The 13,334-nt window shown below is 51.9% G+C and overlaps 1 protein-coding gene across 1 annotated transcript; it reads right to left on the bottom strand.

Annotated features, from left to right (window-relative positions):
- Positions 1–4,655: 4,655 nt before the first annotated feature.
- Srxn1 (sulfiredoxin 1) lies at positions 4,656–9,182 on the bottom strand. Its single transcript, XM_059259664.1, has 2 exons — positions 8,829–9,182; positions 4,656–6,160 (listed from the first exon to the last, which is right to left on the bottom strand). The coding sequence occupies exons 1-2, from the start codon at positions 9,033–9,035 to the stop codon at positions 5,957–5,959; spliced, it is 411 nt and encodes a 136-aa protein (XP_059115647.1). The 5' UTR covers positions 9,036–9,182; the 3' UTR covers positions 4,656–5,956.
- Positions 9,183–13,334: the final 4,152 nt, after the last annotated feature.

The raw sequence follows: 13,334 nt of genomic DNA, 5'->3' as shown, positions 1-13,334 counted from the left end.
AGCGCAGAGATGGCTAGGGGCCAGGGAGGCGGCCCGCAGGCGGCCCCGCGGCTGTGTGCAGAGTCCGCGCCTGGAAGACATTACACGGCTGTCGGCCGGGGGGCGTCGCCGGGAGTTCCGGAGGGGGTCCCGGAGGCGGCCGCGCCGGGGAGGGGACAGCCGGCCACAAAGCGTGCTTTGTTCTACCCTCCCCCCCGGAGCTGGAACCAATGGATTGGCGGCAGCTGAGGTCATCTGCCAGGCAAAGCCGGGGGTCAGGCTCAGGATGGGGCCCCAGGGCAAGAGTCTCCATGGGCCGCCTTATGGGGCGGAGCCGGCTGGAGCACCCAGGCAGGTGGCTGCTTGTTTGGGGACTCAGTTTCCGATCTGAGCAACAAGGAAAACCATGTCTGCCCTGCCCACTTCTAGGGCTGGCTGGGGGGCTGGATCCTTTATTCTACGGAAGGGCGAACCTGGAAGCAGGTGTGGTGGATATACCCACCACGAAGTTTGGAGGTCTTCCAGGTCCCTTCCAGGCCAGGGCAGTCATAGCCTCTCCTAGGATCCCCTCTGACCCAGACTAGGATCCAGTCGAAGCCTGGTGCTCTGGGGAGCAGGGTAGTCGTGCAGGGACCACCCAGGGAGGCTATTCTAACTGCAGGCTGATGGGGGTTGAGAATCCTCACCAGCAGTTGGCAACCAGAGTCCATTCAGTCCCTCATCCCACCTCTGCACGGGCAGGTACCTCCCTCTGAGACATGCTGTTAGTGCTGGGCACAATGACCCTGCAAGCTGTCTGTCAAGCTTAGGAAGGCCCAAAAAGTGCCCAAAGTGTATGTATTTTCTTTTTTAAATATTGTATTTTCTTTTTAATTATATGTACATTTGTATGTGAGTATGCGCACTTGAGTACAGGTGCCCTTGGAGGCCAGAAGAGGACATCAGATCCCCTGGAGTTGGGATTACAGGTGGTTGTGAGCTGCCCGGCTAGGGAAAAGGGCTCATAGCTTTCTTTTGTTCTCAACCATGATCATGGTCCAAAAAAAGGGCTGGAGTTAGGAAGAATAGTCTCCAAGTTCTGCCTGGGTAGCATTTGGATCATCTCCTCCGGTGAGGTCACCAATAAGGAGAAACTAGGTAGGAGGCTATGTGTCAGCAGGCTCTTAGGTTTCTAGGTGTCCAGCTGGTAGAACACAAGAGGGGACATGGGAATCACAGGTTGAACAAGCAGCCAGTGGACTCCCAAGTGTCCACTAACAGGAGAACGGCTGATACATCGTTACGTTCATACCCTGGAACACCAGGCAGTGATAAAAAAGATTGGCCTCCCTCCTGTGGGATGTACTTGCTCAACAACTGTCTGAGGAACACCTAAGTGCTGGGAACTGTTCTCAGCGCTGGGCTCAGGGTGGTAAGCAGGGAAGACCTGCCGGGATCTACCTTCTGGTGGGCAGGGAAGACATCAGTGGAGACTGAAGAGAACCATGGAAAGTAATGAAGAAAATCAAGTGGAAAGAGAAGAACATATGGGAGAAGGCCTTCGGAAAAAGAGGCCATGGAGCAGATACCAGCCTGAGTTCTGGAGAGGAGTTCAGCTGCCAGTGAAGGCAGTGGCCAGTGCCAAGAGACGTCAATCTGAAAATAGTGTTTTGTAAAGGGGTGGGTGCTGGAGAGATGGCTCAGTGGTTAAGAGCACTGGCTGCTTTTAAAGAGGACCAGGGTTCAATTCCCAGCACCTTCACAGCAGCTCACAACTGTTTATGTCCAGTTCCAGAGGACCGATGACTTCTTCCAGCCTCTGTGGGCACCAGGTACACGTGTGATGCACAGACATGCACGTAGGCAGAACACCTATACACATAATAAGAGTTAATCTTGGGGGAAAGAGCGGGGCTGGGGAGATGGATCAGTCAGGAGAGTGCTTGCTGTGGAAGCATGAGGACCTGAGTTAGATTCCCCAAGAAGTCATCTGAAAAGCTGGGTGTGGTTGTGTACACCTGTAATCCCAGTGTCGGGGAGGTAGAGGCAGATTGCTGGAGCTTGCTGGCCTAGCTGAGTGGGTGAGCTCCAGGTTCCGGGAGAGACCCTACTGGGACAGCATTTGAACAGTTACCTGGTGAGACTCTGTTTCAGAAAATAAGGTGGAAGGGGCTGGAGAGATGGCTCAGAGGTTAAGAGCACTGACTGCACTTCCAGAGGTCCTGAGTTCAATTCCCAGCAACCACATGGTGGCTCACAACCATCTGTAATGAGATCTGGTGCCCTCTTCTGTATACATAATGAATAAATAAATTAAAAAAAAAAAAAAAAAGAACACGTACTGCTTTTCCAAAGGCCAGGAGTTCATTGCTCCGTATCCACATCAGGAGGCTTATAATCACTGATGATGTTAGCTCCTGAGGGATCTGCAGACACCTGCACTCACGTGTGCACACAGATACACATACACATAATTTTAAAAAATAAAAGAAAAACCTTAAAAAAAGAAAAAACGGGGAGTGACTGAGGAAGATACCTAACATTGACCCCTGGCCACACACACACACACACACACACACACACACACACACACACACCCCAAAAATGTTCTAGACATGCACAAATGTATACAAATGTGAATTCTGCAGTCAGGCAGACTTCTGGAAGGGCCAAAACTCATTGCATTAAAATTCAAAGCCAGCCAGGTCTAGGACCCATGATGGACTTCAGCCTGCTCCTAGTGTTTTAACTGAAAATATTTAGTTATTTAAGCTTTTGGGGCTTTTTTGGGACAGTCTCATAATGTAGCCCAGGCTTACCCTAAACTTGCAATGCTCCTGCCTCACCCTCCGAGGTGCTGGGATCACAGGCATGCACCCATTAATGTCTAATCTTAGTAAAACTGAGAAATTAAAATCTAAATCTGCTGAAGAAGGGTTGGTTCCAGGACCTTAAGGAGCCCCAAGGACCCCTACAAACTACCCTTTCTGAGTGCAGGGGAAGGAACACGTGATCTGAGAATCCAGAAGCTCACGGCCCAGCTCGGAGGGGCCCAAAGCTTCTTGGAGGTGCCCCCTCTGTAGAGAAACCCAGCACGCCCAAGGTACGTACAAGTATAGGGGAGGCAGGATGAGCAGCAGCTGAGGACGGGACCTCAACCTTGGACACAGTGCCTTCCTCGAAACGCCGCTCTGTTCTAGGGACGGGAAAGCAGCGCCACTTGCTGGTGCAAGTGGGAAATGCAGCTCAGTACCAATTGACAGCCACAAGGCTCCCCTCTCTCATGAACCAGTATGTCAGCCAAATGCTCTATTGCCAAGCTACATCCCCTCCCCCTTTCTATTTTTATGTGGAGTCAGGGTTTCATTAAATTGTTCAGGGTGGCCTGGAATCTGCTGTGCTGCCCGCGAGGGTCTTGATCCTGAACCTGTCATCTGGTCTCAGCCTCTCCAGTGCAGAGATTACAGACACCAGCCATGCTTGGCTTCCAGCTGCCTTTCTTAAATGACCTGTGCCTCCACCCCGTCCTCCTGAGGCCTGTTGGTTGGGTTCCTCCGAATGGAGTCGGTACCTGGGGTACTGACTACATGCAGTTATCTCCGCCCAGCAGGTGCTGGAAGGTTCCTTCACCGGTGACAGTGGTACTTCAAGACAGCACTTTGCAAGAACACCCTCTGCTCGCCTGACCCTGGTCACAAAGCTGCAGAGCCCCTCTGGCCGCTTGGAGAAGCCTCCTGCCAGGGGTGGGGAGTACTTGCTCAAACTGCTCCAGAGCCCAAGCATCCTGAACACAGCCCAAGGGCCCAGCACAAAAAGCAAGCTGCATCATCAGGTTACAGAGTCCTGGCTGCGTTCCCTTATCAGCGGCTGCTCCTGAGAACCTTCTAGAAATATATGTTCCTGGGCCCCCAGCTGTTTCTGAGGTCTAGAAATGCATGTTCCTGGGCCCCAGACCCAGGAGCTTCAGCTTCAGGGGCAAGGCCCATCAAACCCAACCAAAAATACTGGGCAAAGCTACCACATTGTTGTGCGTGTTTTCTTAAATTAAATAAACTTTTATTTTGGAATGACTTTAGATTTACAGAAAAATTGCAGACTAAAGAGTTCCCATACATTCTTCACTCAGCCCACCCCAGCAGTTTGATTGCCCAAACTGGAAGATAACTAAATCTAGACGGAATGAGTTCCCAGTTGACCTGCTAATGCTCCCCCGTCCCTTTTTGGTCTTAAGATTCAACCCAAGCACCATGTTGCATTTCTTCCCTTTCAACTTCATTTGCTGGGACACTCGGTGGGTGGGAAAGCCGTTGTCCTCACTTGAGCTGGGAGAACAGAAAGTGACACTTGACTGAGCTCTTTGGGAGAGAAGCAGCAAGTGCCATCTCTCCCTGCTGCTTCCTCAGCCTTCCCTCAGCCTCCAGGGCTCTCGGTTTGCAGAAACCCTCTGGAATGCCCCATTGCCCACCCCTTTCTGCTAGTGAGTCACCCTTGAGGATGGGGTACCCAGCTCTTGGAGACACCATGCCATGACTTCTCCTAGGTCTCAAGAACAGTAACTTAAGACTGCTTATGGGTAGGAGCGAGACATACTGTCACTTGCCCACCAAGATTCATCTGTGCTGAACGAACAATAGCCCTGTGTTCTTTACAGTTCGTCCTGTTGAGAGCTGGGGTCTCTTGAATCTGAGGAATGAACTTAGCAGCAGTGACATTGTCCTAGACAAGGGCTGATGATATCTTGTCACCTTAAAACAGAACAAAACAAACAAACAAAAACCACAAAAACTATGTATGTGGGTGCTTTGCTTGCATATGTATGTCCGTGGACCATGTGTCTGGTACCCACAGAGGCTGGGAGAGGGTGTCAGGTCCTCTGGAGCTGGGGTTACAGTCACGAGTAACCATGTAGGTGCTCTTAACAGCGAGCCAGTACCTGCCTCCTCACTATTACTCTCATTGGAACTCTGGGGCCATCTCGAGAGTAAGCCTGAGCTGACCCTCTAGAGGCAACAAGGATGACCAAGCCAATCCAGTCAACATGTGCCACAGAAGGAGTAAGGTGATCCCAGCCTAGCCAGCCCCAGCTGAGGTGACAGCTGATGGCGGGCTCATGAGCAGGACCAGGCCATACCAGCAGAGCTGCCCAAGGGAGCCTAGCCCCAAGTGCTCACCCACAGAATCATGGGTAAATGAATACTTTGTTTTAGCCGTTAAGTTTGGGAATGGCTTGTTATGCAGCAAGGACTAACTGATACATACTTCTTCCTCTCCCGCTAATGGGATCCCAATTTGGTTGCAGGAGACACAGTGCCACTTCCAAGGGATGAACAAGGCAGTCATGCTCAGCTGTGACAGCGTCCCCTTTGCCACTGTGGGTGCCAATGGTGGCTAGCTCTGACCAAGGATTCTGTGCAGATATTCTGAAGGTTTTCCTTTCTGATAGAAGGTCTAGTGGGTTTCTTCCTTGAGCACAGATAAGATTCCTAGAGATATAGCAGCCATCTTGTGACCACGAAGTAAGGGGCCATGAGGGCAAGGCCAAAGGATTACCTAAAGGGAGGCCCCACCTTCACCGAGCTGTTGACCCAGTACTGTGTGAGTCATCTGTTCCGGGACTCAAGCTATGGGGAAAACAAGCCTCTCTCACTTAAGCCTTGGTGAACTAAGTTTTCCTCTACTTCCTAGTTCATGAAGTGATAGGCTATCATAAAGATAAGAACGGAACAAGTCCTTGTCTCCAGGTCCATCTCCTTTCTCACTTACTCCTCTTGGTACTCCTTCAGAGTCAAGGCCATGACATCTTTTCACATCAGGGGAGCTGGGCTCCCTTATTCTCGGGCCTGGGGACTAGCGCAGAGGCACCAAGAGGCAGACCTCCCTCCTTAGGAATAGAGAGAACATATCCCTGCTACAGCTTCCGCCCGCTAGGGGCCACGCGTATCTTCTGGGCTCTGCAAGGTCGAGCTGGTGTGCAGGGGGTGGGGTGAGCAGGAGGTTTCTACTGCAAGTCTGGTGTGGATGCACCCAGGTACACCCTCAGGTCTGAAAGGGTGGACTGCACGAGCTTGGCAGGAATGGTCTCTCTCTGTAGCTGCTGGTAGGCGGCATAGCGGTGGCAGCCCCCGAAGGAGTAGTAGTAGTCACCACCCTGGGCCCCTTTGATCCAGAGGACATCGATGGGGGGCACGCTGTCAGGGTCCTCCTAGAGAGAAAGGTCACAGGGTGAGTGAGCATGGCACTGTGCTGGAGAACCAGCAAAATGTTTTGTTGAGCCAAGCGGAGCTCTTGTAAAGGGCTCATGCTGGCAGGAGCAGCAGGCTCTCCGCCACCTAGGGGTTCTGCAAGCTGGCGGGTGGCACCTTGGCAGCTTGAAAATCAGCCCCGAGAGTATTTCCAGCAGAGTAATGGCAGATGCTGTAAGTGAGGGGCTTTCCCCAAACACTAGGTGCGGAGTGTTTATATCCATGTGAACGATCTACCCTGTACCCACTTGTCCACACTTGGGGGTCACAGCACAGCCAGGAGGTGAGGACGGTCTCATCCTGATACGATTTCTGTCCCAGGAACGGATTGAAGGAGGAAGTGAATAATGGCGTGACATATACTATAAAGACAGTCTCACAGATGACAAGCCAGGAAGGAGGCCACAGGTCTCTCTGGAGTGACAAGGGGCACAGACCCACTGGAGAAGCTGCAGATATGGATTAGTTTAGAGCCCAAATGCTGAACTGTGGCTCCTCTGCAGAACAGCTAGGGACCTGTGCTGTACAGGTAACCTCCCATGTTCAACAGAGCAGGGCAGTGGGCCAAGTCAGGGAGCTGATACTGGACAGCTGCATTTGGCAGGCCTTGTGTTGAAGGTATGATAGGGGGTGGGTTCAAGAACGGTCCCTCTGGATGCTCATTTCCTAGTCTTTAGGACCTGTGAAACCCACCTTACATAGTGGAAATCTGCTTATAGGAGTGGGCTTTAAGGCTCCTGAAATTGAGAGATTGTTCTGGGTTGCCCAGGCAGGCTGAATGTAACCACCAGGTTCTTTGAAAGCAGAAGAAGGCTGTGGCAAAAGAGGTCACAGTGACCTGAGGTGGGAACCACCAGCTGATGATGATGTGAAGATGAGGAAGAGGAAGCCCTCAGCTAAAGGGTTCAATTGTCAACTCGATGAAATCCAGAATCATTTTGGAGGCAGCCTCTCTGGGCATGCCTGTAGGAGATTGTTTTGGTTAGGTTACCTGCGATGGGAAGATCCACCCACTTTAAGTGGCATCATTCCCTAGGCTTACGATCCTGAACTGTATAAAGAGAAGAAAGTGAGCTACATAGATACAATGTAGAGATACAATGTCTTCAGCCCCTGCCATCATGACTTCCCTGACATGATGGGCTCTATCTCGGAACTGGGAGTCAATGTAAACCTTGTCGCCCTTGAGTTGCATTTGTCAGGGTGTTTTGTCACAGCAAAGGGAAAAGTAACTAAGACTTCAAGAAATGCATTTTCCCTCAGGGCCTCAAGAAAACTGCCTTATTTTAGCTCAATAAACCACACTTTGAGCTGGGCCTGGTGGAGGGCACCTGTGACCCCAGCACTCCAGAGACTGAAACAGGATGATGAGTTTCAGGCCAGCACAGGCCACACAGGGACACACCCTGTCTTAAAAAAAAAACGGCAACAAGAAAACACAGTTTTGGACCCGTGTCTTGTTGTAAGCCACCATGCTTGTGGCCGCATGGTTAGGTGGCCAAGGCAGACAAGTCCTTGTCTCCACAGAGCCTGTGGCTCCAGTATGGGACAGAGGTGTCTAAACTGGTCATTGAAACCCATCAGGATCCCAGCTGTGCTAGGGGGCACCCAGGTGGCTGGCTGTGAGGTCACAGAGGGCCAAGCCCAACAGGGTGGGCAGGGGAGTCACTGACACTGAGACAGAAAGACTAAGGAGTTAGAAGCAACAAAGAGATTAAAAAACAAAAAAACAAAAAACTACGGATGCAGCGCACTGGTGGTGTTCCTGTTGAACGTGCCAAAGCTCCTGGGTGCAATTCCTAGCATCATGTGCACACAAAAACTCTAACAACGACAAAAAAGGAGGGCATGGCAGCCCTCCCTGGGGTGAGGGAAGTCTATGCAGAGGCCCATTGGTACTCAGAGAGTATCCCAGGCTAAGCCCTCTTCCCACAAACTGTCAGCTTGAAGGCAACCGTCAAGGAGGCAAAATTCCTGCTCTTGTGAAATTCATACAGGAAGACAGGGGTGCAAGTTTTAGGACTAAAACATCCTCCCGAGTCTCGGGGCCCACTGCTCAAGAATCTGGAAGAAGAGATAGTAAGCCACGTAGGGCTAACCTGACACAAACATTTCTGCAGGGACTCTCACTCCATGATAGACTGACCTTGATCCTCTCCCACTTCCCATTTGGACAAGATCCTCCCAACAGACATGACACACCCAGGCCACTGCCACGACTCTCCTGGCCAGAAGAGACATCAGGATACCCAGGTTGTCTAGGTATAAAGTCTCATTGTATTATCTTGAAAGCGCTTGACCTAGGGAAAGTTGCTTAAAAAACAAAACAAAACAAGACAACCCAAGTTTCCTGTGCCTCAGTTTCTCCTCCGTACAGGAGGAACGGCAGCTACTTCATAGAGCTGATCCGAGAAGCTGAAATCAGATCCGGGGCGACTGCAGCACTTTCGAGTATGTGCGTCACGGATCATTACTTTCATGGCCAAGTCCAAGCGCGGAACCTGAGGCCCAGGGAGGCTCAGCTAGTTGGTCAAGGTCACACAGCCGAAGCTGAGCTCCCGCAGATCCTGGACCCCGACCCTCGCGCCCTCTCTTCCTCGCGCGGGCCTTCAGGCTCCGCGGGCTCACCAGGATCGTGTCCACGAGGCTCTGCACCTTGGCCGGGTCCAGTACGGACGGCAGCGGCCGGATGAGCACGCTGATTGGCACGTTGTGCACCGCGGCGATGCAGCCCGAGTGGATGCTGCCTCCCTGAGCACCGCCGGGGTCCCGGCCCTCGGGCGCCCCGGGCCTGGTGCCCACCCTGCGGAGCGCTCCACCCGCGCGCAGCCCCATACTGTCTCCTTGGAGGTTAGCTCAGTCCGCCTGCTTAACCCGACCGGGCTGTACCATCGGCGGCCGCGGGGGGCGACGGAGCTGCGCTTTCCCGGTCCAAGTGGCTGGGCCCGCAAGGTGACCGTACCCGCCTCCACGCCGCCCGACCGGAGCCCTGTCCCACGTCGACCCAGCTGCCGACTTCCTGCTGCGGCGCCCCGCCACCCCCTCGCGGTGCACTCACCCCCTCGCGGTGCACACAGTGGACGCGCCCGGCCGCTGACTCAGGGTGAGTCTGCAAGTCGCGGAGCAGAGTCGCGAGTGACGCACAGAGCGGTGACTCAGGCCCTGAGAGGCAAGGACGCGCGCGGGCGGTTGGACCTGCCCAGCAAGGATGAGTTGGCTCTGAGTGGGAGCTGGGAACAGTGGCCCCCACAGGGTAAAGCCGGAGTGTGATGACTTACACTTCAGAGCCACCCTGTTAGCTGGGAACGATGTCAATCCCATTTTACAGAGGAGGAGACTGAGGCACAGAGAAGTTATGTCACCTCCGCCCCTACACATACATAAGGTTTGGAGCTAATGAGTGGGTGAGCTGAGGCCCAAATCCGGACAGCTTTGCTCCACGGATCGCTCTGGATTCCACCAGGGGCTCCCCTGGGCTCAGGGACAAGAATTAGCCACAGCGCCTTCTGGATTGCGCTGATTCTGTGCGGTTCTGCCATGAAGTTCCACGTGTCTCCTATCCTCAAAGTATATCCAGGAAGTAGAAGTAGGTGTCGTTGGTTACAGAAGGACCTCCCCAAAGTAGGTCCGCTGGGGGGTGAGGGGGAAGCCAGGAAAAGAAACCAAAGTCAGGCCACCCGACTACACAGCAGGAGCTGTGGTGGGGTGTCAGCCCGCAACAGCTTGTGACTTGCACTTCCTCCCAGCGTGGCTCCTGGTGTCCAACAATGAGTGTCCCTAGAGAGGCTGGGCCTCTTCCAAGTCAGCCTGGATGCGGTACAGGATCGTCTCTGCAACATTCTATTCCGGAAGCTGATACAAGCCTTCCCAGGCCCAAGGGAAGGAAGGGGACAGGAAGGTTCTGAAAGAACCTGGTGTGGTAACCTCTGTTAGGAGATAGAGCTGCGGACATGGGTCACCAGTGAGAAGGTAGACTCAGGGCGATGTTCCTGCTGAGGACTCTGAATAGCCATCCTGAATCACCCTGGGAACGGAGACCCTGCCCCCTGCTCTTCCCTGGGCAAGGGCGGCTGTAGGTGCTGAGCTTAGCCTTTCTTGGCTACCCTGCTCTTGAATGGAGCGGGCGTCTTAGGGACCCAGAAGCATACAGTTGTCTGCCTAGGGTGACCTGAGAGGTGATTAAGGAATCACAAAGCAGGACATCAATAAATTACATTCCTGCCCCAGCTGGCTGACTGGAGTAGAGGTGTGAAGTAAAGTTCCCAGAAAAAAACCCATCCACATTGAACATTCTAGGCTGATCAAAACTTAGTGATTAAAAAAAAAAAACAAAAAACAAAAACAAAAAAAACTTAGTGATTGTGGAGAGGTTGGAATGTTGCAGGTCCAGAGCCAAATATCCTACACTATCTCTAACCGTCCCCCATAGCTGTTTATTGCCTATCCGCTGTGTGACCTAACTTCCTGTGACTATGGTGTGAACCTGTTTATGATATACTGATAGACAACTAGCTTCCACAAACCCACAAGTTCAGGATGTCACAGACAGCATCAGAGGTACTTACCTGGCTCTGATGTAACTCCCTTACCTGGCGCTTCCACAGATGTATATGTTTTAAGCCACTGGCTAACTTAAAAACTTTGTGTTTATTTATTTTATGTTGGTGTCTGCATGCTACATGTATGCCTGGTGTCTGTGGAGGCCAGAAGAGGGCATCAGATCACTAGGAACTGGAGTTACAGAAGATTGTGAGCCTCTTGTGGGTGCCAGGAATTGAACCTGGTTCCTCTGGAAGGATAGCCAGTGCTTTTAACTGCTGAGCCATCTCTCCAGCCCTTCCACGAATGTATTTTAAGCATGTTAATTTATCTACTTTCTTTGTTCTGTTAATGCTAATAATTCATAAAATTGTTATCATGCCGGGCAGCAGTGGCATACGCCTTTAATCCCAGTATTCGGGAGGCAGAGAGAGGCGAATCTCTGTGAGTTCGAGGCCAGCCTGGTCTACAGAGAGAGATCCAGGACAGGCACCAAAACTACACAGAGAAACCCTGTCTTGAAAAAAACAACAACAACAACAACAACAAAACAAAACAAAACAAAAAACCACCAAAACTGTTATCATGTTGGAACATGGACTTTGGGGTGACCTAAGTGCTCCAGAATAAACTTGTATCCCCTTGGAGGTGAGAGCTGTGTGTTCTTTATGTCGCCATAGGCTCTAGCTCCCTGATTCCTTCTGCTCCCCGTCAGCTGAGGAACTTGGAGGTGATGCAGACAGAGAATCCTATTTGTGGAACATTTGGACGTGCAGATGACTTTCCCCACGTGTTTGGAAGGTGAAAGGAGTATGGGGTCCTTCGGTTTGAATCCCCTCCCGAACCTGCTTGGCGTTTCTGCAGCTTAGGTGCCAGGGCTGGCTTTCCATGTGGCTTACCCCGCCCCCCAGTCCCACCAGCCTCTTGGTTCCTGTTTTATTTCACATAGAAGGGTACCTCATTCTTTGGAGTCTGTTGAGCATTTCTTTGGGGGTGCAGAAGCAGCTTTGGCCTCCGTCTGCTTCTCCTCATAGTCTCAAGATGGCTGCCAGTGTGGCGTGCGACTCACCTCTGTTCACATCCAGGAGAGAGAGGGAGAGACTACATCAGCAGTGGTGACGTGAAGTGCTTTCTCTACTCAGTCTGATTGGGCTAGCTTGAGTCACCCGGGATGACTGGCATCCTCCAGGGAGATGCCATATACTGAGCTGTTTAACCAAAGGGGATGACTGTGATGAATTTAGAGGGGACAGTCAGCCACCCACCTGGGGTACAGCCTCCTCTGAGTCACCTGGATGTGGGTTAAGGATGTGGGCCCACGCTGGGTGAATATGAGGCTAGTGCGTGAGAGATGGATTTTGACAAGAGAAAGATGCAGTGGATGCCTGGGTATCAGTGCTCTGTCCCTTTAGCCCCCCCTCCCCCGATGAAGTTAGCTGCAGTTGTGCCAGAAAGTTCAGCCGCTGACTCACAAGCCCTTAACCCAGGTGCCCTGAGCTCCCACGTTGATCTCTGCCCACACATAGCACATGCTGGTGATGGTGTCGTATTTACCATGGGAACAGAACATGCCAATCTTCCACCAGCAGGGGTTGGCAATGTTGATCATTTGGGCCTTTCTGGACTGTTCTCAGAGATCAGTGGTACTGGCCTGTTGCTCTAGCAGGGGCAGGCATAGCCCAGACTCATTCTTCCTGCTGCTCTCTCTGCCGCTGGGGCCCCCACGTAAGCTTGCAAGGGAGCCTGGAGCCTCAGCCTTTGCTAGGGGGGAACCAGAACTTCAGCTAAGAGGACCTATAGTTTAAACCCCACCCGGCTTAAAATTACACAGTATGAGATGTGTGGTCTGGAGGCTGTCACCATTTATGCCTCAGTTCTTAATCTGCAAAATGGACATAGTGCCAACCTGTGGGATTACTGGGAGATAAAAAGAGATACGTTAGGTAGTATTGCTAGACATGGTCCAACACATTTGTAAGGGCTCAGTAAATATTGGCTGTTTGTATTTTAGGTTAGTAACTTGTCTTGAAGGTCTCTCCAGTTCTGCATTTCCATGCTGGTCTCCTTGTAGCCATGTCTTAGGCCAGACTCCCCAGTTGGTTTTCAAAACAGGGTCTCACTATTGAGAACCTCCTGCCTCAGCCTCCTGAGTACAGAGATTACAGATGTGCACTGGCAGCCCAGGCTTAGTCTGGACTCTCCTTTGTGTGGCAGAAAGCTGGCGTGAATCAGTATAATGAACCTAGAGGTATGTGGTCACTTCCCTGACTGTGGGTGAGGCTGAAGCGCTCTTCCTCACTCAGTGGAGGGATTAACTCTCTGTGGCAAGAACATGGCTGCCAACAGTGATGGTGTTGGCGTCTTATAAAAGAGACCTAATCATAGAGGCTGGTGTCTTCTCTCATAGAAGGAGAAGGAAGAGGAAAAGGGGTCGTCATCATCTGGAAGCTGGAAGTCTAGGGCCGGGATGGCTGCTTTATGGTTACTAAGTGGGCGCAGGCCTATCTTTCTGCTCTACAATTTTGTTTTATTGTTTATTTTTGGAGCAAGGTCTAAGTATATGGCCCTTGCTGACTTAGAACTTGCGGCCTAATC

This window comes from Peromyscus eremicus, chromosome 4 (genome assembly GCF_949786415.1).
Source record: "Peromyscus eremicus chromosome 4, PerEre_H2_v1, whole genome shotgun sequence".
NCBI classification, from domain to species: Eukaryota; Metazoa; Chordata; class Mammalia; order Rodentia; family Cricetidae; genus Peromyscus; species Peromyscus eremicus.
Note: the sequence above shows the minus strand (reverse complement) of the source record. Positions and strands in the feature narration are given on the sequence as shown.

Bases quoted from the DNA above. Each gene is read 5' to 3' on its own strand.
- Srxn1 (XM_059259664.1), bottom strand. From the start codon at position 9,035: ATGGGGCTGCGCGCGGGTGGAGCGCTCCGCAGGGTGGGCACCAGGCCC. The intron at 6,161-8,828 runs GTGAGCCCGCGG...CTTTCTCTCTAG, and splicing joins GCCTCGTGGACACGATCCTG to GAGGACCCTGACAGCGTGCC.